Source organism: Gouania willdenowi, chromosome 7 (assembly GCF_900634775.1).
Source record: "Gouania willdenowi chromosome 7, fGouWil2.1, whole genome shotgun sequence".
Classification (NCBI taxonomy): Eukaryota; Metazoa; Chordata; class Actinopteri; order Blenniiformes; family Gobiesocidae; genus Gouania; species Gouania willdenowi.
Window position 1 is genome coordinate 8,553,463 of NC_041050.1, and position 26,374 is coordinate 8,579,836.

General features: G+C 37.5%; 1 protein-coding gene across 1 annotated transcript in view; it reads left to right on the plus strand.

The window, feature by feature from the left end:
* The window catches only part of LOC114466876 (adenylate cyclase type 6-like), a 50,074-nt gene continuing 23,700 nt past the window's right edge, over positions 1 to 26,374 (plus strand). The window contains exons 1-3 of the mRNA XM_028452722.1: positions 1 to 190; positions 7,315 to 7,527; positions 8,014 to 8,947. Coding sequence (XP_028308523.1) covers positions 7,508 to 7,527; positions 8,014 to 8,947 — 954 coding nt within the window. The 5' untranslated portion in view covers positions 1 to 190; positions 7,315 to 7,507. The remainder of the gene's footprint in view (positions 191 to 7,314; positions 7,528 to 8,013; positions 8,948 to 26,374) is intronic.

Below are 26,374 nucleotides of genomic sequence, written 5' to 3' on the forward strand. Positions count from 1 at the left end.
TCAGGGGGAGGAGAGACTGGGGAGTGGAGCGAGAGGACGACGGGAGCTCATCCAGCACAGGGTGACCACTTTCCCGGGACCATCGTTGGGTCGCTGCGGGCTGCACATGTTCCTCCACCCGGGGGCACCTCTCCCAGCGTCTCCCTCACTGGACCCGATTATCTTGGGACAGAAAGCTAAGATGATCACTGTGAGTCCCATCTTTTTTTAATTTATCCGCTTACTGCTTGCACACTGCAGGCCCACATATATAATATATGTCTTCCTGTCACACACGCACACGCCTCAGACGCTGTTGCGCTGGAGTTTCTGAGCTTAATCATGTAAAAAATGCACCATGTCTCCTGGAGGCAAGAACTGGTCTGGCTGCTCCAGGCCTCCACCTTAACACTGGTTCTACTGGTGCTAATATTTTCATGCATGTTTCCCACTGATGGCCAATAAAACACATCCACATCTGTGGTGGAGGCAGAGGATGAGCTGCATCACGCCGTGGTGCGTTCAATGCACAGCTGATACATGTAAAGAAAGCGGGAATTCACAGGTTTGTCAATCACACAAACGAAATATTTATCTTCATTTTTTTCATTTTAATAACTTTAAATTGTTTACCCTCCATTCGTGCTGTTTGTGGATGATGCTGTGGAATGTGTAGTTTATTATTTTAGTTTGTTGATGTGCTTCTTCCTCTCTGCTATGACGCTGGAGGACATTTAAACATTCGTAACAGATCAAAGTGTTTAAATACGCGTCGGAGTCGTGCTATAACTTCAGCCACGGGACGCGGTGGTGCGGAGGGAGGGTGTGGGTGAGGGGGGTGAGGGGTGGGGGGTGATATGGTTGTCACATAGGCCACGGTGTTATGTAACAAGAAGAATCCTACGCTGTTTGAATGCAGGCCCTCCGCACACGGCCTCCATCCCCCGTGCATGGCATCTCATCTCTGCACCGGATCGCATCGCATGCACGGCGGGAGCGCAACCAAACCCGCAGCAGAACCTCCAAACACACGCGCATCTGTATCCTCTGGAGGAGCAGTGAGGGATGGAGGACACACATGTCACACACACACACACACACACACACTCCACTGTCACTACAGACACGCACGGCGCAAACACACGATGCTGCTGCTGCTGCTGCTCGACCTTGTGCAAGGAAGCGAGGGACGCAGCCGGGGAGAGGAGAGGAGAGGAGGGGCTGGGGTGGAGGTGGTGTTGGTGAATCTCCTTGAATCCCGTCGAACCTCTAGTTCAGGCGGTGCTGCTCTCCGGTGAAACGGCCTCGGAGGTCCACGGGCCTGGTAGGAGCAGCTGGAGCTGGAGGAAGATATAACAAGGAGCACGTTTCTCTATCCAAAGGGCTGTTTGACCATCATAGAACATCTCAGCATGTATGGACACAACAACACGTGACCAGGGCCCTATAAACACAGGCTGTCTTCTATATTACAGTGATTCCCAACAAGGGGTACGTGTACCCCTAGGGGTACTTGAATATGTGGCAGGAGGCACTTAGAAACATTTATGAGTTTATTTCTAACACAATGAGTAATTTTATATCCTGTTTCTGACACCATATGTCTGGTTGTGTTTGAATACTAGTACTTGCATCCTAACGTACTACATATACTAACGTACTACATATACTAACGTACTACTCATACTAATGATGCATGCGATAGAGCAAGGGTTCTCAACTGGTCTCACCCTGGGACCCACATTTTACCACGGTCATTAAATTGTGACCCAGTTTTTTTTAGAATTCAACCACAAATTAATTTTTTTCTCTATTAGCTTTTGAAAACACACGTGTATCATCTTTTTTTAAAACATACATCTCTATATTTTCCTGTGTAACATGCATTTCACAGGAAAGTTTCTTTCAAAATAAAAGACAAGTCCAACACGAGAGATGTTAAGTACTAATTTATTTTTGACCAGCTGTCCGTGACCCACCCAGTCTGTGACTCACTTTTGGGTCTCAACCCACCAGTTGAGAATCACTGCGATAGAGGGTTCTCACGGCGCGTCATCAACCCGGAAGTCGCCATTTTGGAGATAAGCAGACCGTTTACAAACAGCACACAAATGAGCAAATGGTGAACTATTGCCGTGTTTTTAGCTGTACTAATCGGTCAGACCGTGAAAAATATGTGGAGTTTTATCGACTGCCAAAAGTTATAACATGTCTGCATTTTATAGTCAGTAGTTCATGAGACTAGCTCACCGTTGTTGCACCAGTTGTTATTGATGTATATGCAAACACAGAATCAGAATCAGCCGCCCTCATCTCCCGTCAGCTTCAGGTAATCCAGTTTGATCTCCAGGGAGCAGACATTAGAGCGCAGGATGGAAGGAAGCGGCGTTCTCTGAGGATTAGCTTTTAGCTTGGTTGCTAGCCTCGCTCAGCATCCCCGCTTCTGCTTCTGATCACACCGCTTACATCTCCTCCGCTGGCGGACACCGCTGTTACGAGGCTCCGCTACTAAACAAAATAACCACACCATTTATTTGTTATTTTGATTCGGCTTTAAAACGGAATAACCAAAGAACGAAGGGTACACGGATTCAAATTATTATTGTCTAATCGCAAACAGCTTTTTGTTTATTACCTACATCTGCAGCTCTTATTGTGAAAAGCCATAAGCAGATGTTATTGTTTTGTGCATGTGTGTGAAGAACTAACGGTAAGTGTGAGTTACATCCATAAATAGGAAGTGGCAGTCCCAGGAATAGGAAGGTTTTGTGGATTCTGTCCCAGTTGACTCACCCTTGATGTTGGGTAAACATTATATTCATGGGAGTCAGTGTTGGATATCTTTTTATTAATATAAACACCTTTAAACCTGCTACTTTTGTGTCTGAAATCAAAGCATTGCTGTGGTATCTTTTGGTACTAAGTAAACCAAAAAGGAAACTGTAAATCTTTTTAAGTCAAACTCAGAATTGGTACATTTCATTTTGGGAAAAATAACAACAACAACAACAAAATATAGATATATGATGAGACAAGAGAGGCAAAAGTGCTTATTTTACTTGATTGTAAGAAAAACACTGATAAAAATTGAGTTTCGATTCGATTTTCAATTTTTTTTTTTCCCTATGCAGATAAAAAATACTGCACACATCAGATATATTGTCAAAAGAGCAACTTTATTGCTGTGATTGTCCTCAAAAGTTAAAATGCATAGAATAATCCCAAAATAAAAAGTAAATGAGGCTCTGTCATTCAACAATTTCAAGCTTTAACCCAGGTTTAAACAAAAGTGCAACAGCAACTTCACAGTAGCTTAAATTTTCTGATTAAGAAATCAGATAACTATATAACATATAATATTACAATAAAAAAAAAAAAAAAAACTCTTCTCTTAGCATCTCAGCATAGTGCGAATAAAAATGAAACATGCCTGTGACAAACATATACTAACAAATGCAAACAAAGAGGGTGCTGGCTTAATTGAATAAAAAAAAAAAAAAGCTTGAATTTGCAAAATAAAAATGGTTTCTATCTACAAATTTGAAATAATCAATGAAATTGATTTTTTTGCCCAGCACTAGTTTTTTCTACAAGTTAGACGCAACCTTAACAGTTGCAAAGCTAAGCTGTCATTCAAAGATGACTTTCTGTCTGTTTTAGTTTTACCAGATTAAAAGCTTCAAACATTTATCCTAAATTGGGCAATAAAAGAGTATTTGTGTTGTTGTAAAAGTGCAACATTTTCTTTGAACTGAGGCTGAAAATAGATGTGTAACCCGTTTAAAGTAGAAAACCTTTTTAGTGTTCTTCTATAACTCACCAGTAAAGACTCAGAACTTAACCAAAGAAATGAATTAAATAGTTCTTTAAGGAGTATTTTACCTTGATGTTATTTTCCTTTGATCAACAACTCTAAACATGTGTCTTCCTGAGGGATCCTGAGTGCTTTGATGACACAGGTTAGCAACGCTGTGTCACAGCCTGAGTAAAGTTTGCATGTCCTTCCCGAGCATTTATGGAAGTTTCCTCCAGTTTCCTCTCATGGGTCCATAAATATGTTGGTTAGGGTTCCTTTGATTTTCTGTTTCTTTTGGTTGAATCTCCACAATTTACTCTAAAGTTATGCCGTGTGTAGAGGGTTTGGACTCCCACAATCCTGTTCATTTTCAGTCAGTGTTTGAAATAGATCTGCTCCACTAGAAAAAGTACATTATAACCACGTTAAAGACACACAGAGGTCTGTTTTTAACTATCTGACAATTCAAAAATGTTGCTTTCACTTTGTTGTTTTAAGATTAAAAGGATCCTCCTGGAAGTATGAAGGTGATCCTTTGAGTGTCACAAAAATATATTTTTCCTGGTCATGCTCATGTCTACGAGTCGACAACTAAACATATACATCTGAAAAGCTGCCATTAAAGAGGAATCCTGATATAAATCAAATGTTATTTTGTTCATTTTCAACTATAACCTTTAAATCTTTGTCTTTCACTAAAATTAGATGTCTCTAATGTTCTATTTGTTTCAAATCTTGCACAAATCATGTAGAAACTTGCACCTTTTGATCCTGTAAACCAGGGGCGTCAAACCCATTTTAGCTCAGGAGCCAAATACGGAGCAGTTTGATCTCAAGTGGGCCACAGATTTTATGTGGGAAAATGAGTAATTTCAACATTATTGTGGCCTAGTTTGTGCTTGCACGTATACATAAAATACAAAATATGTAAGAAACCGACAATATCCAAGCAATAAGTGACATATATCAGTCCTAACAGGATCTCCACTTTAAATTTCCTTGATTTTGTGACCAATTTCTATGTAATTAAGGGAATTGTTATGTATTAATTTGGGTAAATTTTAAAGATTTTTGACATTGACATTAAAAGTAACTACAATCATGTGATATAAGCACTGGGAAAACTGTTTCAGTCACACAATGATTCATGTTTTCCCTGTAATTTTATTTTTGTGGGACGAATTGGGTTCTCCAAAGGGCCGGATTTGGCCCCCGCCTTGAGTTTGATGTGTGCTGTAAACCATGGACAGGTCATCGTATCTATTGTCATTGGTTAAACAGTTTTTTTTTTATTTTTACTGCTACTTTTTATGAGTTTTTAGCAAAAAAAAACACTTTTTGTTGGAACATGCAGTCATGGTGCAAAGCTAAACTTGACCACTGATCACGTCCAAATATGGACTTGATCGCTAAATGCTTGTTCATGTGGATTTTGTTGGGTTCTTTCTTCTTTTTTACTATAGACTTTATATTTTGTTCAGCGCTTTGAGATGACTTTGTTGTATTTTGCGCTATATAAATAAAGTTGAATTGAATTAAATCCACAAAAACCATTTATTCACCTCTGCATTCATAATACTGTAACATTTGATGATTTAATGTAGTATTTTATGTTTTCAGTGCTGTGTAGCATGAGATCTGGAGCCAGTGCTCTTTCTAAACAGTTTCTGATTTATGGCCTCGGAGCCTCTGATTCTGTCACATTGTATATGCTCTGACTGTCTTGACAGTGTCCTGCTGTCCGCCCGCGTGTATCTGCTTCTATCACTCTTTTGTTATCATTGATTTTGATCTGAAACAGAGCTTCAAGGAGTACTGTATGCTCCAACGTGATGCTGTGTGTTTATACCAGAGGCCCGCACGTGTGTGTGTTTGAGGGTCAAACTGAGCAAGTTGTGGTTCACCTTAAAAACCCAGACCTAGTTTCTATTTCAAGCCCAGGCCTCTCGCTTCGTTCTTCTCTTCTTTTCACCCAAATATGGGAGAGCAGCTTTTATCCTATCAATTCTGTGTGTTTTTTTTTACTTGATCCCTCAAACAGCAGCCGTGGTGTGTTGATGTGTGTTCTTTCCGCTTTCCTTTTACTGTTCTAAACTGTACCTGGCGAATAAAATCCTTTCTGATTCTGATTGGCCATGAAACAATGCGCAAATTGCTAACAATATTGTGACATATTTAAACAATTTTCTTATTAAGCTACTGAACACAACTATTAACGTTAAAGGTGGTTCAACAACAACAACAACAACAACATTTCACCCAGGGCCTGTACTACGAAACTGGATTTCCTTTTATCGCGCTAATTTATGGGACTTATTCGGTGTGTGCTGTACTACGACGCTGGTTAACTTCTTACCGGGATAAATCACCGTGGTCATTTAGGATTAACACCTAACCTGGTCCCGACCAGTGGATAAGATCTGAGCGAGTTCAAAAGTCCCGCCTCCTGACCAATCAGTTCTCTTGGAAAACAACCCTCCCATTTTTAAAAGATCCTGATTGGTTAGGTGAGAGATATCCCGGATATACTTATCCAGCTTCATAGTACAGGACCCCAGTGTTCAGTTTGACAACTAATCTTAATTTAGTTTTAGTCATATTTTTTGACTAAAATGCAGCTGAGTTTTAGTCAAAATCTAGTCATTAGGACTATTTTCGTTGCATTCTAGACATTCAGAATTTAGTCGACTATATCTGTTACAGCTATATTACTGGCTTGTCCCACCTCTCAATGCAATACAAGTGTATTTGATTGATCAAAAAAGGTACCCAATTGTCATATCGAGTGATTGTCATATCAATCCGATAAATGTCCAAATAAATTTTTTAATCATGTTTTTAACGAGAAAAAAAAAACATTTAATCGTGCTGATATATGCATACATTTTTAAAAAATAATTTAAGAACTTCACAGAATCAGAATCTGTTGTAAAAGCAAAAGTAATTTTTTTAAATAAACATACCACTTGTTTTTGATATTTGTACTTGAATTACAGTTGGCTACTTGTTCTCGCAAGTTTAAAAAAAAAGGAAATAATTTGTATTTCATGCAATTTTGTACTTTTGTAAAGATGAAATTAGTAAATTCTGATATTGTAATGTATCGCAATGTTTAGTATCGAGACATATCGTATCGTGACATGCAAATTGTGAATCGTGTCCTATCGTTAGATTCATTACAGCAACAGAGTATACTGTATGTTATGAATAGATGAAATAAACTTGAGTATTGGGCTATCACTATGTTATGTGACAGCAGCCTAAATCATGCAGTTTTAAAAACTAAGTTTGAAATAGTCAATGATATTGGTGTAAAAATGAATCTTTTTTGATAGAATCTGTAATCAAAACTCACCCAAGACTGTTAGACACCAGACAGTTAAAAAGTTAAGTTGAGGATCCAGGTGCAAATACACTATAGTGTAGTGAAAGTTTATCCCAAAATGATCCCAATCACACCAGTACTGTATCCGTACAATCTTTCTCTGTTTCTCTCTATTGTCATTTAACCATCTGTTTGTGTTTGATGTTTCCTATAGTTGCAGCAGACTCTGTGGAGATAGTCCTGGTGGTGGAGACCGATCTTCTTATCCTTGAGTGTGTGCGTGGTTCGAGTGCACATCCAGCCACCCTCATCCTGCAGCTGCATAGTGTGGCATCAACCACCTTCCCTCGTCCCTTCTTCAAAATTTCATAAATGAGTGAACCGGCTGTGTTGGAAAGGGCTGGGACATGTACCAGAACCCCAACAGGTAAATGACCAACACGTAGGGCTGGGCGATATGGACCAAAACTCATATCTCGATATTTTCTCTCAAAATGGGGATATATGGTATAAATATCTATAATTTTAATTCAGATAAAGTTTGACTAGAAAAACAATTCTGAGTTGAATTTGGGACAGCACGTGTGAGTGAGTTCTATAGTGTGGCTTGTATGGGGGTAGGTATAGCTTAGGACACACCCAGAAATCCATCTAACTAAGATTTTCTGAGAAGTAGTGAAAGCAGCAACTCCTAAAATGAGTATTTTGATACAAAATAAGCTATATATATATATATATTGATATAGGCGATATTGTAATTTTCTATATTGTCAAAATAGAAAACTCAGTATATCTTGAATCTCGATATATTCCCCAGCCCTACTGATTCGTACAGGTGGATGGAGGTTTGGTTTTCTTATAATGTGACAGTTGTTTGTAACAAAACATGATGTTGTCTTTCTGTTCTGTTCAGAATGTCCTGGTTTAGCGGCTTCCTAGTTGCCAGAGTGGACGATCACAAGACTGCGTGGGGGGAGCGCAATGGCAAGAAGTCCAAACGGAAGGGAGGCTCTTCTCTCTGCAACCCGCGTTACATGAGCTGCCTGCGGGACCCGGATGCCATGGAGAACCCTTCTGCAGCCCCCCTCCATCAGCACCACCGTGGAGGGGGGGCAGGCGCTGGGGGAGGGGGGAACTTTGGCGTCCGCTGTGGATGGCAGGAAGACCACTACGGCAAAAGAGGCGGGGCGCCTGGCGAAGGGGTGGGGCTGAAATCTGTGGATTTGGGCTTCGAAGACGGCGACTTGAAGGGGAAGAAAGGCTGCAATGGAGGAAGCGGCGACATGGGCGACGAGGGTCCCAACGGTTCAGCGGGCGTGGTGACGGCTGCGGACTGCTGGCTCAGGGTGGTGCAAGTGTTCCAGTCTAAAAAATTCCAGTCTCGCAAACTGGAGCGCCTGTACCAGCGATACTTCTTCAGGCTTAACCAGAGCTCTTTGACCATGCTCATGGGCGTGCTGGTGATCGTGTGCGGCATCATGCTGACCTTCCACTGTGTCCACGCCCACCCCCACGTGGCTTACTCGTCCGCCTTGTCGGTGGCGATGGCGCTGTTCATGGCCCTGATGGTCGTGTGCAACCGCAACGGCTTCCACCAGGACTACATGTGGATGGTCAGTTACCTGGTGATCGGAGTCCTGCTCACCGTGCAGGTGTTTGGGGTGCTCATGGTGGCACCCAGAAGTGCTTCAGAGGGAATCTGGTGGTCCGTGTTCTTTATTTACATCATCTATACGCTGCTGCCTGTGAGGATGAGGGCGGCAGTGCTGAGTGGAGCCGTGTTGTCCATCATACATGTGGTCACCACCTGGCAGGTCAACCAGGAAGACGAGTTCCTCTGGAAGCAGGTAATCCTGTGCTCATATTTAGCATTTCTATAGGGACAAATACTGCTTTTTTATAGGTCATTCTTAATTCCATTATTTTAAAGTTATTTTTTATATTAAAGAACTGAATGTTAAAGATGCTTATATGTACTCTTTGTACATACAGCATTTTTGTTGGTCCCAAACTGGCTGATCTGACTATTTCAGAAATACAGTATTTAACATACAGTACAACTAGCGATGCTTGATAATCGCTTTTTGCTGGGATCCAATAGGCCACTAATATCACAAATTCTTTGATTTGATACCGATATAAACACAAATCTCCTACCCACCAACGTAATTTTAGGTCGCATTATATATCTGTTCATGGAAATAATGATGGATGTCTTCCACATAAAACATCATCTGTACAAAATAAGAATACTTTTTTTACCTTTAGTTATGGAAAAAGTACCATATTTGTTTTTAATATATGTTGTCTCAAACAACAGTACATATCGTTTTTTTGATATCGGTGAAACAATCGGTAACGATTTATGGCTAAAATCGGCCGATAATATCGTCAATTTCTATATACAACATTTCCTCAGTGGTTTATAGTGAAGGATCTGATGAGATAAAAAATACAAGCAGCAGGTTTCTGGGTAGGTGAGAGTTTTCATGGCAAATAGGGCTGGGATGACGCATCAAAGTAATCGATGACGTCGATGCAAAAAATACGAGGATGCAAAATACGCGTGCCGATGCGTCAGTTGTAGAAAACATAGCAACGAAGTTCCCAGGATGCATTTCGAACCTACAGTGACAAAAACCTGAATCACACTAAGGCTAAATTTCTCTGTTTATTCGCCACCTTTGAAAGTTCTGAAAACATTTTCAACAAGAAAGTGACCAAGTAGAATATCAACATTGATTTGATCCATAAAACTCACAGAAAACACGTTTCATGCCGACATTTCAAAGATTTTTTTGCTACTGACAAAACTTCTGGTTAATTTCAAAACAAGAGCCCTATTTACAAAAGTGTTAAAAAAACGAATGGAAGACAACAAGAGATGCTTTTGTTTTGAAAAGGGGATGTTAGATTTTTAGCTTGAAGCCGGTCCTAGGATGATTTTATGTTCCGCTCGCAATGCATCATGGGGCGGTTGAGTATGACTAGTGTGCCCACCATGCATACTTAAGAATTTTCCTGTTATAGTATACATCCAGGTTTTTCTCCGGTACTCAATCTTTTCATACTATCTAATGTGAACGCACTACATACTCATTGTGACGTCAGACTTAGAGTAGTACATTAATAGGACATTTCAAACACAACCAATTCCCTTAACACCAATGGCCTCCACAGTCACCAGGTCATAAGTTTGAAGTTGAACGAGACTTGTGATTAAAACCTCACTTTGTTGTCATTAGTCAACAGATCAATCAACATGTTATCTCCTAAACTGTGTTTACTTATCTTACTGGAACTGTACAAAACCAGTTCATAAAAATACGCGTATACATTTAGAAACGCTGGTGTTTGAATAATCTGCACAGAAAGGTTAACTTCGTATCTGCTCTTTGAACAAAGCAGTGAGTTCTTCAACATGCGGTTTGACGTTTATTACGAAGTGACGGCGTGTGAATGGGTAGTAAAGATTATATTTGTCTTTACATACACGGTGGGACCTATAGCTGATGTACAGTCTGTTGTTTGTGCTTCTTGTGAGGAAGCAGGGGCTTGCTGAAGGTCAGTGGGGTGGGTGAGCGGCCTCGGGTGGACGGCTGCGTGTGTGTGTGTGCTTTTGTATGACAGTGGGGAGAATACCACAATATAAAGCAGTATCACTCAGGTCTCTGTACTCGCACACAAGGGACACTTTGTACTGTTCTCTAAGGGTGGGGTGAAGGGGGGTGAGGCTCGTGTGGAGGTTGTTTGCCTTCTGTGCTGTTTTAAATCTGACGTCTCTCTGGGGAAAAGTTATGTAAAGATGGCCGTCACATGAAAACAATGGAGGAATATCTCACATAATGATCACTAATTAATATTGCAAGGTCTTTTTCCACCAGAAGAATGAATGCGTTCGGTAGGATTTCCCCTTCACGTGTTGGTGCAGCGTGAAAAAAAAAAAAATCTACTGTTGTTTATTACAGAATAATTACAGGTACAGGCCTTCGATAACGGTGTGGGAACTAATAACCTGTATGCCCTGTAACATCATGCATGGAACACAGAGATATAATCCATCACAGGCTCCCAACATTGTTTGCCATCATTAAGTGAATGAATGTCATGAGACCTCCGCAGCTCGGCGACGCCGTGTATTCCGAAGGTCGGCTGTGTACTCGGTGACACCGTAATACGCCGTCATCAATCACTGCTTCACGCTTGTGTGCGAATGTTTCCTCTTTCTCCAATAACTCATTAACCCCGCTGGGTTTTTTGCTGGTGCTGATGGGAACAGATGGAGGTAAAAAAGTGTGTGTGTGTGCGTGTGCGCGTGTGTAATAGTTTTGGGGTTTATTTCTTCTTCTGGTTTTGGTTACCAAGATGTGCAGAGCTTGTTCTGGGAGGTCTGGTTTCAGTCCATGCTTCATTTGAATCATGAGTGGAAGTGTGTTGTTTCCACAACGATTAAACTCTATCTGCATCAAAAGAAATTATAAAGGTTCTGATAGAAATAGGAAACACTAATTTAATGATAAATCACTTAATATTTGGAAAAAATCATCCACAATTAATGTTTTGAATTTCTCCAGATGTTGGGTTTGGTTCTTTGATGTTCTTTGAGGCAGCAGTCTTCAATTCTTGCTTGTTCTTTGATCTTTTTCTTTGATGGATTCACTGAGACATAATACAATACTGCAGTACTTTGCCGTTAGGAACTATTTGGTTGTTGTTGCAGTTAGTATGCATCCTCACCTGTAGGCTTAGAAGAAGATTACTGATCCAGATAACTGCCAGATAGGGCTGTGCAATTTATCGAGATTCAAGGTATATCGGGGTTTCTATTTTAACGATATAGAAAATCGATATACAGTATATTTCTTTAAATCTTATTTTGTATTGAAATACATTGCTGCTTTTTCTACATCTCAGAACATCCTAAAAAGTACAGTTAGATGGATTTCTGATTGCTTCCCAACCCAGAACTTCCCCTAAACAAGCCACACTACAAAACTCACTCACACGTGCTGTCCCTTATTGGAGGAAAAGAGACACACATTGTGCAGCTGTTTGTTAATAAATGTGCCAGTGTGGCATTTTACATCAGCAAATTTAACCTAGAATAATTTTTCTGGTCTGACTTTATTTGAATAAAAAATATTGCCATTTTTAGGAAGAATATCAGGATATGTGTTTTGGTCCATATCGTCCAGCCCTACTGCCAATATCTGATCTTTGGTGCATGGCAGAGGTTTGCTTTTATCTATGTGCGTACAGGGTTTTAAATACTGTATGCACTTATTAATTTGGCTTGCACACTTTAAAATTACATAATTACCATATTTTACACTAGCAAATAATAAAAAAACATCTGAAAAAAATGAAAATAAAGTGTGTATGTAAATCTAAATGTATTCAATCATAAATGTTGTTTTTTTTTAACTGTGCTGTACGGATCGTGTCAAACTGTGTTGACAACTACAGGGCGACTCGTGGCACATAAAAAGTTGACAGAAGAAACATTAGTTTGAAGAAGGTGAATTTATAATGTAAGCAGCCCATTTTTAAAAAAACTGTAAATTGAATTCAGAATCTCTCAAAGATGCTCACGGAGAACATGCATGAGAAAACACAGGACAACTTGGAAAATAGCTTATAAAGCTGTCTAACTTGAGCAGTATGTGGTGTGTCTTATCTATTGGTGTGTGTGTGTGTGTGTGTGCGTGCGTAAACGGCCAGTATCTGTGTTTTCTTCTGTCGAGGCCGGCCTGTGTTTCCTCACTCCCATGACTGTCATGTATCTTAAAGCTATCTGGCGGTTTATGTGTGGACCGTTTCTTGTTTGACTGTTAAACTTTATTGCTCTTAATCCCATCAAAACAATTGCAGGCCATCTGCTTGTTTCCTGAGCTTTGTTTCTCTTGGCGTTGTGTGGTTAGCGTATTTTTACAGCTGCATACAGTAGAACGCTGCCTGCTATCAGAACCACATACGGGGTGTTTTTATTTATGCACACCATGAAAATGAAAGTATCTGTGCGCTGTTTGTCTTCTTCAGGCTCATCAGCTGTTGCAGCTCTTGCACCCCAGTTGTGGCCTTCCTTGTTTATGGGGCGCCCATTGTAAAAACTTGGTCACTGATTCATTGTCCACATGCTGTATTTTGAACGTTTAGCTCACTTTCCTTTCCTCATATTTAGCTCATTCTCCTTTCATTTGAGACAAATTAATGTAAAACAGCATGTTCTATATTTCTGTTAACAATGTGTGAACATGAAAAATAAATTTAAATGTTAAATCTAAATGTAAAGATTCAATCTAAACGTTAAATCTCAATGTAAAGATTCAATCTCAATGTAAAGATTCAATCTAAATGTAAAGATTCAATCTCAATGTAAAGATTCAATCTAAATGTTAAATTAGAATGTAAAGATTCAATTTAAATGTAAAGATTCAATCTAAATGATTTAAATCTAAATGTTAAATCTAAATGTAAAGATTAAATCTAAATTATTTAAATCTAAATGTTAAATCTAAATGTAAAGATTAAATCTAAATTATTTAAATCTAAATGTTAAATCTAAATGTAAAGATTAAATCTAAATTATTTAAATCTAAATGTTAAATCTAAATCAAGTGTAAATCGCCATGTGTAAAGCTAAATATTTAGAACTTATACAAAGTGGGCTGGTCAGCGCCTTTCGATCACGCAGCCCACATTTAGATTTATATTTAACATTTGGATTTAGATTTAACACAAACACGGAGAAGTTTGATCTCAAGTGGGCCGCAGATTTTAGGTGGGAAAGTATGCACTTCCACATATAAATGATGTGTAAAGTATGTAAGCCACTGACATTATTCAAGCAATAAGTGACATATATCAGTCCTGCAGGATCTTTACTATGAATTTCCTTCATTTTGTGACCAATTTTGATTGAGTCATACGCATAGGAAAACTGTGAGTCCTGAAAATATTGTGGAGTTAAATTGAATTTGTTTATTTGTAGAGGCTGAGATATCTACAACTAAATTAGTTGGTGATTTACACAATGATTCATGTTGTGTGTTTCTTTTTTACTTTCTCCTGCGTGCCACCATGAAGGCTTTAAAGGGCCAGGTTTGGCCCTCAGGCCTTGAGTTTGACACATATTTTAGATGAAGACATTATCTAAACTACTTTACTCATGACTCATGTCACTGTGGGGTGCGGAAAGATTGTCATGCTCCTGAATTCTCTGGGCGATGCTTCTGATATCTTCATCAATGGGACTCTGATTAGTCACGAGAAACGAACGCCTCTCCGCTCGCCATTCAGACTTGTTTGCTTTTCGTTCTTACTACAATGGCTCGCATTGTTTAGTGGATGTTGTTGACACAAGTGCTTGGCGAGGTCAAAGACTTGTTCCTAAAAATACGCGTCCCTCTGTGTTGCTGTTCACTGTTGCGTCACATAAAAACGATCTTATCAGAGCAACAGGCGGAACACACGACCCCAAAGTCTCTAAATAACCCTGAAACGCACTCGCCTGCACGTTCACACAAGGATAACACACATTTCCTCATTGTTTGTTGTTGTAGTTGAGTGTTGATGGAGTTTTATCTGAGGGGACTTTGGAGCAGAGTTGGTGGGCACAGAGGGGTGAATCAGGCGTCTGAGTGGACCGTGTGAACCTTGAGTCCAACAGGAACAGCCAGCACGTGTCACCAGGCTTTTTGTCAAGTGGGCTGTTTAAATGGTTTTTCCTGTATGAAATAATAATGTGCACTGCTCTCATCCTGGCATACACTGGCCTCAGATTTCAGACTTCCAGGATGTAATCATGAGCCGCAAAATCAAAAACCAAGCATCAGCCGTTTGCGGTTTAATAACCTCTCGTCAGGGTTGGGGGTCAATTACAATTATATCTTCAATTATCCATGCTCAATTACAACTCATTTATGATTACAATAACCTGCCTTTTTTCCTATTACAATTAAAATTACAATTGTGTTTTTTTCCCTGAAATGCAATTAATCACAATTATTGAGCGTTTAGTAAATAAACGTAACCTTTCTTTTGTATTAGCTTTCTGTTAGCATCTCTAATAATAACGGGTTAGTTTGTGAGTCTTAAGTCAGCTGTAAAATACACAAAAAATATTTTATCTATCATGTAATTTGTTTTTTATATCTTGGTTACCTTGTTAGGCTTCCTAATCAATGACAATATTGGTATTCATATTTTTGGTGTGGGCATCGAGCCTTTTTCCTGTCAGTATACCTCAAGATTTAAATATTAAAAAAAAATGGTAAAATGATTTTCAAGAGAACTGACAGGTCAACGTTGATATGAAACATATTTTAATAATTGTTAACTACCGGTACATAGGCCTATGTGTAAGGGTTGGGGTCAATTATTATTGTAATTGCGTAATTGATTATTAATTACAGTTATGACATACTATGTAATTGTATTTGAAAAAATATGTTACTGTTGTAATCATAGTTAATTTATAATTCAGTTCAGATAATTAACTTTGTAATTGTAATTAGCATGGAAATTCTATAAAAACTGTCAGTGCCACATGAAAATGGAAACATTTTAAAAATTATTTTGAGATGAGACTATCATAAGGCATAAAAATGTTTCATGGGGTTATTTATTTCACAATCAGTAATTGTGGGTAATTAAATTTGAACTTTAGTATTTGAGAACATAATTGTGATTGAATTTCAGGGTGAAAATAATCATTTTAATTGTAATTTGAAAAAATGCCGGTCACTATAATCATAATTGTGTTGTGATTAAACATGGATAATTGAAGATCTAATTGTAATTGAAAAATGTAATTGACCCCAACCCTGATGTATAGAATTATAACATGGTTCCCCAGTTTTTCATTTAATTACATTGTAAATGACAGTTTTTTTTCAAATGTTCATGACAAATACATTACAAAGTCAATTATCTGAACTCAATTACAATTCAATTACCATTACAACGGTAACATTTTTTCAAGTACAATTTCACTTATAACTAGAATATGTGCTGGGCCGCATCATTCAACACTACATTAGGATTAGCCGAGCATGACTATTAGCCTAGTTTTAGCTAGCATTAACATTAGCCTAGCATTAACATTAGCCATAGCTAGCATTAGCTTAGCATTAAATTGCATTAGCTTAGCATTAAATAGCATTAACTTAGCATTATCCTAGCATTAACTTAGCAATAGCATTAGCCTAGCATTAGCATTTACCTAGCATTAGCCTAACATTAATTATCAGACAGCTGAATGTTTTAAAAGTTGAATGGTAGAAATTCGTTGAAGAATGACTGAACAGTTAAATCTTAAAATGCTGAAAATCCCAATTGAAATTAATGGGGACATTTATAAAAAATAAAAAAAAAAATTTGATAAAAGTTACAAATCACAAAAGTACCTGCTAGGGCTTGAGTTTTGATTTGATTTTAGATTTATTTTTCAATGCACTTAAAAATGACTGCAGACATCAGATACATTGTCAAAAGTGCAACTTTATTGCTGTGATTGTCCTCAAGAGTTAAAATACATAAAACAATCCTAAAATAAAAAGTAATGATGCTCTGTCATTCAACGATTTCAAGCTTTAACCCAGGTTTAAGCAAAAGTGCAACAGCAACTTCACAGTAGCTTAAATTTTCTGATTAAGAAATCAGATAACTACATATTTTATAACATATAATATTACAATTGAAAAAATAATAAACTCTTCCTTTAGCATCTCAGCATAGTGCGAATAAAAAATTAAACATGCCTGTGTCACATATAAAGGGTAAACAAAGAGGGGGCTGGCTCACATCGTGCTACGGTAACTCACAAGGACTGAAAAAGTCCGAAAAAACTGTGGTGGGAAGAAAAAGAAAAAAAAAAAAATTAATTAAAAAAATAAATGTAAATTCAATTTTTTTTTTTTAAACTCAAATTTGCAAAATAGAAATCGTTTTTATCTACAAATTTGATAAATCGATTAATTTTTTTGCCCAGCCCTAGTGCAAGCACAACTGTGCTGAATTTTTGACATGTTTTGATATCTTAATTGTCAAAATTGGTCAAACAAGGAGTTGAAACGCAACAAAATTCTGTGGCGGAAGAAAAAAAGTGACGATGCCTCCTGCATCCTCACTAATTACATCATAATTGTAATTAATTACCAATTACGCAATTACAATTATAATTGACCCTTGCCCTGCCTGTCGTATCATAGGATGAGGCAGCTGGTGACGTGTTGTGCTGGGAAGGAGAATCTGATATTCTCGCCATGCAGTTCCCTCCACGGCCTCCTTGATAAATAATTTGTGTGTTTAACTCGGGTGGAGCATTTTAACAAGGATATCTGTCACAAGTACGCCTTGCTGGCGATGGATGAGGATGCAGGATCTACTAAAACAACCTAAACGTACATTCACCAAAATAAAAAGGCCTTATTTCTCTCAGTGCCTGCATTGCTTGTGTTGCAAAGACTCTGGATGCACATTACGGCCCAATCTGTGGAGCACGCACCGTTATCAGTTCAGCATCACTTCTGTTGATGATGGGGAATAAACAGCATTGCTAAGTGTCTCCCTCAGCGCCTGTGCTGAGCTGGTCCAGCGGTTGTCATGGAAACTACGACTCAAGCAGCCAGTCAAGACCCAGTTTCGTAACTGTTGCCTCAAGAAAACATGAGAAAAGTCATCGAAATCAGGTCAAAAATTGATTTCCAGTGTTCGCCCATTGTTGTTTTAGAGAAGAATAAACCAGAAGGTTCATGAAGAGGCGCTTTTTCTTAGCTTTTGATGACACACCGATACGTAGCAACGCGACTTGTTTTCCTCTTCCTCCTCCTCCTCCCCCTGTGGAAAGGTCCATAATTAAACATGGCGATGACAGAAAGGAGGTCATTTGAGTGGAGGTGGCGGAGCGACGAGGGGGAGGGATGCACAGGATGTTGTTTGTCACTTGCCTGCTTGGAGAGGAGCTCATCATCTCTGACCACTTCACTATGGCTGTGTTACAGGATGTGTTTGTGAGCCTTAAAGTCGCACACATTTAACGCATTTACTGGGGTTTCACATCTCAGAATAGATCTCAGTGAATTGCACAGTTTCTTTGCTGTGATGCTAAAATCATTCCTGTAAAGCACGTTTAATGCAGACCATGCCATAATGGCAGAGGTGTAAAGAAGAAGTACTGTTACGTTATTGAAATTGTACTCAAGTACAAGTGGGCCTGTACAATTAATCACATTTTAATTGTGATCACCATTTTTGTTGCCACGATTAAATTAACCTGATGGTCTGCAATATTTACATTTAAAATTAGGGCTCTGCTCTAGAGCTGGGCGATACGGACCAAAACTCGTATCTCAATATTTTTTCTTAAAATGGAGATATATATTTATTACCTCAATAAAGTGATACTAGAAAGACAATTCTGGGTTAAATTTGCTGATGGCAAATGCCACACATTTATTAACAAATACTTTAGTGTTTTTCTCCTCAAAGAGACAGCACGTGTGAGTGAGTTCTGTAGTGTGGCTTGTTTATGTGCGCACTCAGAAATCCAATAAATTCAACTAACTGTGGTTTTAATGCTGTTCTGAGAAGTAATGAACGCAGCAACTCCTAAAATGTGCAAAATTCAGCTTTAAATAACAATTACACTAAAAACACATATTTAACAAAAAACACTAACTGAATAAATACACTATTACAGAGTGCAGAGTAGGGTTTTCTCATTTGGCAATATAGAAAATGACAATATCGCCTATATCGAGATATATATATATATATATTTTTTTTTTTTTTGATCTTTTTACTTGTTTTTATGTATACAATCACACAGTACAATACTATTATATTATATATTATAATATTCATAGACTAGCTACAGTCAAACAGTGTCCTTTTTTCCCTAATTCTGAGATATGCAGTATATATATGTATGTATGTATGTATATATATATATATATATATATATATATATATATATATATATATATATATATATATACTTTTTTCCCTAATTCTGTCATTTTCTATATTGCCAAATGAGTAAACCCTACTCTGCCCTACTCTGCACTCTGTAATAGTGTATTTATTCAGTTAGTGTTTTTTGTTAAATATGTGTTTTTAGTGTAATTGTTATTTAAAGCTTAATTTTGCACTGTAAATTGTACACGTATTGTTTGTTTAAAAGTAGTGTAATAAAAACCCGGAAATGATAAATAGTTGCGATTATAATCAGGATTACAGTATTGATCAAAATAATTGTGATTATCATTTTGGCCATAATCGTGCAGCACGTAAGTAGAAGTAAGTCATACATAAAATACTCAAGTACAAGTAAAAAGTAGCTCAATTAAGTAGTACTCAAAATGAAAGTTACGAGTTACTTTCACCCCTCCACATTTATTTTTGATAATACATTTTTCCACGGTTCCTTTGCGTACAGTAAACATCTCATGTTTAAATTTAAAAAGGAACAGATGAAATCTTACACAATTGTAACTTAATTTTTTTTCCCACAGAGGCATGTGTATAAAATAAAAGGTTTGTCAAAATGTAGAATTATTTTTTCAAATAAAATAACACCAATTAATTCAATTCAAAATTAAAAAAATAAAAAATTCTCAGGCTCTATGTATAGATACATTTATGAACTCTAAAACTCCAAAAAATTCAATCAAAATCAGTCGTTTAAAAACAGTAGTAGTTGGTAGTTGGTGCGAAGAACAAAAAACAAACCAGAAACAATAAAAAATAAATAAATAAATAAATAAATAAATAAATAAATAAAATAAATAAATAAATAAATAAATAAATAAATAAATATAAAAGTTAAATATATACAAGTGGTAATATTGTAAAATGAACTCCATTCAATGCTGTTATGATTGATGTGATGCATTTAATAGTTGTCAGGTCATTTCATTTTTTGTCGTTTCACATCTTCCGTTGATCATTTTGAAACAAAAATTCATAATTTACTCAGTAACGGTTGGGTGTAGAAACGTAACAAATTACTTTTTTTAAAACACACTTAAGTACAAGTAAAATTATTGATTAGAAATATACTCAAAAAAGTACAAGTACCCATAAAAGCAACTCAATTACAGTAACGTGAGTACTTGTACTTGTCAGTCTCTTTCCATTGACGGGTTCTAGTTTCTGACTTAGTCACTCGTTGTACGGTGAGGCAAATTTTGTTGCCGTTAGAGAAAAAAGAAAAGAAATCCTTTTGCAGCACCAGTGCCAGAACAATTTGATAGTCACACTTTCTCCACAGAAGTCACACCTGCTGCGTTGCCAACAGAAGTGTGTGCGCTCCGTGTCGTGTTACTTTTCCCAGTGTGAGGACCCCCAGCTTGTCCCAGTTTGTGGCCAATGGGATGAGGAAGTGTTTGTGACTTTGGCTGGAAGGTATTTATTCATGTGACATCTTTGGTCGGCAGCTGCGGGAACCCATAAAAAAAAAAAAGTTTAAAACTGATGATCATAAACAGCAGATACATATTAATAGATCCTTGTTCACGTGTTTTAGTGAAACACTTTTTGGATTTAACAATGAACCATCCCAAATATCCAGTATTAAAATGTATGCCGCATTATAACTGTAAAGTCAGTGCGTTTGAAGTAGGTGAATGGAAAACTAGAGTGTGTTTCTACTTTAAAGTGAGTGCTGTGTGCAAATGTATCCTTAACAATTCCCACGAGGGGAAGAACATGACTTTGTGCTTACACGAGGCATTAAAAAACACACGTTTCTACAGCATGAACTGACTCCTCACTCATATATAATCTTCTATTTTGGGTGTTTTAATGGAAGGTGGATTTATTTTCCTGTTTTGCTGAACAGCCTTGTAGCACTCTTATACATATTGTCATTTTTAAATGTCTGTTGATATTTATCAAGCTCAGAAAGCATATATCTAGGTTCTTAAGTGTTCTTGTATCCTGTTAGTTTAAAAAAAAAAATGTTTCTGAGCTGTGTTAAAACAATGTAATTACTAAAATACATAATTTGACACTCAAGCCTTCCTTAAATGGAACAATAATCTATACTCACCTTTTTTGTCCCAAAAAACCTTTAAATATCTTTTAACCTGAATCAGCCTCATGAGCCTTGGGTTTATTTTGTGGAGCCCTTTAAACAAAGAACACAGAAAATGAGAAAAAATACGCAAAATGACAAAAAATTAACAATATAATAATAATAATAATAATAATAATAATAATAATAATAGTAATTTAAAGCATTATGACTCTATTAACACACAAAATAACTCAGAAAATGATTTTTTTTAAATACACAAAATAGAATGAACATTAAAATAAAAAAAAAACCGAAATAATGACTCTATAAACAGAACAGAACATGAACAATAACAAACAAAATAACTCTTAAAAGACACTTGATAAACTCTTTAAATACACAAAAGGACAAAATGTTTTCAATATGACAAAAATCGAACCATATGATTAAAAAAAAAAAAAAAAAAAAAACACACAAAATGATTCCAAATATACACAAAACAAAAACAGTAGCACACACACTCCAAAAGCAGACAAAACAGAACAATAACGCACAAAATGACAGGGAAATACACGCAATGACTGTAAAAAATACACAAAACAATGAAAATATCACAAAATGGCAAAACAGTACACAGAAAGACTCCAAACATACAAAACAACAACACAAAAATATACAGAATGACTCCAAAAACACACAAAAGGACACTAGTACACAAAGTGACAACAAAAACACACAAAGCAACAACAAAAATGGCCAAATTCTTTGTTCTCTATTATTGCACTAATTGGTCAATATTCTAAATGGCCCTCGGATCAGACAACCACTGTGATAAAAGGTGCCCATCTCTGATCGAATTGATGACAGAAAAGTTAGTGATCTTTAAAGTTCTGGGCCGATGTCATGACACCTGAGAGGATTTCCTCCTCCGCACTGCTGTGCTGCTCATCACTGAGGTCATCACAGAGGGCAGGAGGTCACGCTGCAAATGACTCTTGGTTTTCTATAGGAAGGCGTTTTAGTGACATAACGTAGAGCACAGGCAGAGCAGAGAACACCTCCACCAGCAGCAGGAGGGCGGGCGGGCGGGGCCGGCCTGCTTATCTGTTGATGCAGCTCTGGTCATCTCAGATAAGGACTGTGCATGTGCATGTGTGCAGACACGTCGCTCAGGCTGAGTACACAAAACCAGCACAAACGCATGCACACACATGCACACAGAGGCTCGTTCACAGAAAAAGCTGAAAGTGACAGTGAACGTGTGACTGAATAAACAAAAATGAAAGAGTATGGAAATAAATGATCAACGCTCTCAAAGAACAGATAAGGGCCAACATACAGCAGGACTGTTGTGCTCGTGTGTTGTTGTCATGACTAAAGTAGTGCCATCATTGTGTTTGGAGTGTCTACTAGTGCCTGATCCAACACAGATGTGCAAAGGGGAGCCAGATGCTCATCAAAGGCCGATGATCTCTCGTCCTGCACTCTCACGTTGCTCTCCGTGGGACAAAAGACTCAAATCTGACATTCATTTTTCACTTGTCTCAACATTGTTCTCATTTATTGACGATGTCATCATTAATTTAAACTCTCACCGTGTCTTAGACGCCTGTTAGGTCTATATGTATAGTAGGGGTGTTGAAAAAAATTGATTCGGCGATATATCGCAGTATTACGTCGCGCGATTCTCGGATCGATACAAAATGCATTCATATCGATTTGTTTTTAATTATTATTATTATTTTAACCTTTATTTAACCAGGAAACTGTTACCCAATATTGTAACAAAAGTGCTGAGCCCAAAATGTATAAATAAAATAGACAATTTTTTAAATAAAGCCCAAAATGTTACAACTGGTCAATAATGTAACAAGATCCTGAGCCCAAAACGTAAAAAACTTTTGGCCAAAATGTAAATAGTTGTTACTAATGTTTTTACATTAGCAAAAATTGTTGCATTTAGATTTTACATTACCAAAATGTAACAAATTATTACATTTTGGTCATGTAAAAACATTCCCAACAACTTGTTGGCAAAAGTTTTTACGTTTTATTTAATGACATTTTGGACTAAGCACTTTTGTTACATTATTGACCAGTTATTACATTTTGGATTTTAATACATTTTTATTCATAACAATTCGGATCGTTGTTAAATAATAACAAGCTCTGTCCCTAGAAGTCAATTCAATTAGGGCTTTAAGAATTTACAAACATAACTGACATTTATTTGTTAGTCTTTGTTCGTTACATCGGTTATTAGTACAATTCGACAACATGTTGTGATTTATGCATTTTTTCCTTCACATTTACACTTTTTCTATTGAAATATAATGTCATGTATTTGATAAATTGAATCTAGTTGAATGGATTTTGTATCTGGACAACCGTGGATCAGTGGTAGAGTGGGTCATTCAATTACAAAAGGGTTGGGGGTTCGAATCCTGCTCTATCCAAGTCATTGTGTTCTTGGGCAAGGCACTTTATCCAAATTGCCTCCTATGAATGGGTATTAACTGCATGAATGTTGGTAGTGGTCAGAGGGGCCGTAGGCACGAAATGGCTGTCTGCCTCAGGGCAGCTGTGGCTACAATGTAGCTTACCACCACCGGTATGACTGATGTGAGTGACTGGTGTGAATGAATAATGGTTTCTGTACGCACTTTGAGTCTCCTCGAAAAAAGCGCTCTGGTGGTCTTTGGAGGGCAGCTTAGGAATGTGGGTGATAGTTGCTAAGTGAAAGCCATGCTGATGTCACTGATAATTCACAGATTCAGTGGGTGTGAGTTTCAGGCCAACACTGAGCAGACCCTTCCACAGCTCTGAGAAAAACGTGTTTGTGTTAAAACTGTTGTCTTGCTGTAGGGGTTCAGTCCTCCTCCACAGAAGAGTTTTACCAGTGTGGATGATGTACTTTGGGGGGAAATGAACTGTTTAAAGGTGAATGGAAAATACGTCTATTTTAAAACCACAGAGCACTTTTAGTGCTTATTTTCACTGGACCTCCTGTTCATTCATGGCTTCCTCTGATTCTTCCTGGAGGTTTGGAGGCTCACTGGGACACCTTCCTGTGTTGTTTACTGGTGTGTAAACACTATACAAGACATTCCTGCCAATGTTTCATCTCAAAAGTGTTTGTCAGAGTGAGAATGTGTAAATTCAGAAGAAATGTGTAACTGCAAGTGTCGATCCTTTCTGTAGCACGCATATTATTGTTCCTGCAGAAATGATGAGAAAAACATCAGTCCTAATGTCTATGTTGCTTCTTATCACTTGTGCTGTCTGACGTCTCACTCTATTAGGGACCGGCTTAGCTCAGAACACACATTACAAGTTGATCAAGTCAAGAATATTCAAATTACTAAAATGTAATCATGTAAAAATCCCATACTGTACACAACATTTTCCCCCAAGAGTATTTATTTATCCTCAATGAACTTCCATTTAATCTCAACTTATTCTCCATTGAATTATCTTTTTAACTTACTCGTAGGTCTCACGCTCAATGGGTGAGACTTGAGAGGAAGAAAAAAAAAACGGACCCGAAAGTACTACGACGCGATCAAAGTTGGGTGTCGTAATCTCAAAACAGAAGGGAAATCAATGTTTTGCAACACACTTTTTTCAATTTTTTAGCAGTACAAAAACATTTTTAATATTGACCTTCTTTTGTGGACTGGAGGAGGGTCTTCTTCTACTGATTATTAGAGGTTGTAAATGAACACATTGAGGTCAAAAGCTGAATAGGTTTCATTTCTGGGTAAACATGAATGTGCCGTCCTAGCTAAATGAAATTAAAATAAACGTTTTGCAACACATATTGTAAATGTGCCGGAGTTAGCAAAAAGGCTAATTTGCATCTGTTGTCCCTTGCCAGGTCATAAAGCAAACATTATTCACAAGGCTTAAAGTACATAAATACAATACAATCAGTCAATCAACAATACAAAGTGTATGAATATAAGAGTTACAGTTAAAGTGCTTAAGTTAAGGTGCGTATTGCCAGTGTATGAGTTATTTGGAAAGTGCAAAATCTGAAAGTTCTCAGTCACAACAGAGAATCACTGTTGTTGCAACAGGCCGAGTGATGATTGCCATACATTTAACACATTAGCGCCGCTTTCACGTTTCAGCGCTCATGCAGTCATGTGTTGATGCACTTGCATTTGTTTTCTTCTCGTGGGACTCTGCAGGAACACTTCATCTGACCGACATCTCCCATGTTGCTCTTTGCTCCAGTTTCCAGTTTGAAAAAGCGGCCCCGATGGCCTTAAAAGTCGATGTTTACAGACTAGCTGTCGGGACCTGCTGACATAACTGTCCGCTGTGCCGAAGCCATCATAAAGGATGCAACAATCATAAATACATTTTCCTTCTTGTCCCATGCCTGCTGCTGGTCAGGATTGTTTGACGAGATGTTGTCGTGTTGTTTTGGATAATATTCTTACAAACTGCATCGATAAATACCAATATTTACAGCTGAAAATTGAACGTTTCTGATTAATTGCTCTTCAATTTCACCTCTTTCAGGGAGGCTGCAGATAAATTGCCGCCGTGATTTAATGCAGCTCATTTGAAGACACGACTTTCCAGATTATAACCAGTATTAACGCACCTTTCAAAGAGTATATTACATTTCTTTCTCATTTCTGGGTTTTCATTGATATCGTGTATGTGACTGTAGAAAGAAGGACGTTAATATTTAATAAAAGATTACATTATCTCATATTACATTCATTGACATTACAGGCACTCCTATTCATATTTTTGATCATACAATATTCATATCTACGTTATAATATTCTAATTTCATTTTGATAAGGTTTGGTTATTAAAGCTCATTTTCCAACAAGAAAGATTAGGGGGGAAATGAGGTATAAAGTAACACACCACAGGCCTCGTTCATGTTATTTTGTATATACCCTTTAAGAAATATTGTCTTGATTTTTTATTTTTTGTTCCCTTGATGTTCCCTTGATTTTATCTTGTGGAAAAAAATGAAGTGTACTGTACTGGAAAATGTGGGAAAAAAAGCTAATTTTCCACCTTAAATCCCATCAAATGTGTTTAATTTTGAAGTGTTCTGCATAGGCTCTTCAGTTAGTTGTTGTTTTGTATAATAGTGTTTATTGATTCCTCGCTGTTCTGAGCTTTATTTGTAGACCTGTGTTTACATTTGTGACAACACTCGGTTGGTTAAAATATGCGGTGATGAAAGTTCCTTTTCTTTCCTTCCCACATTACTTCATTTCAT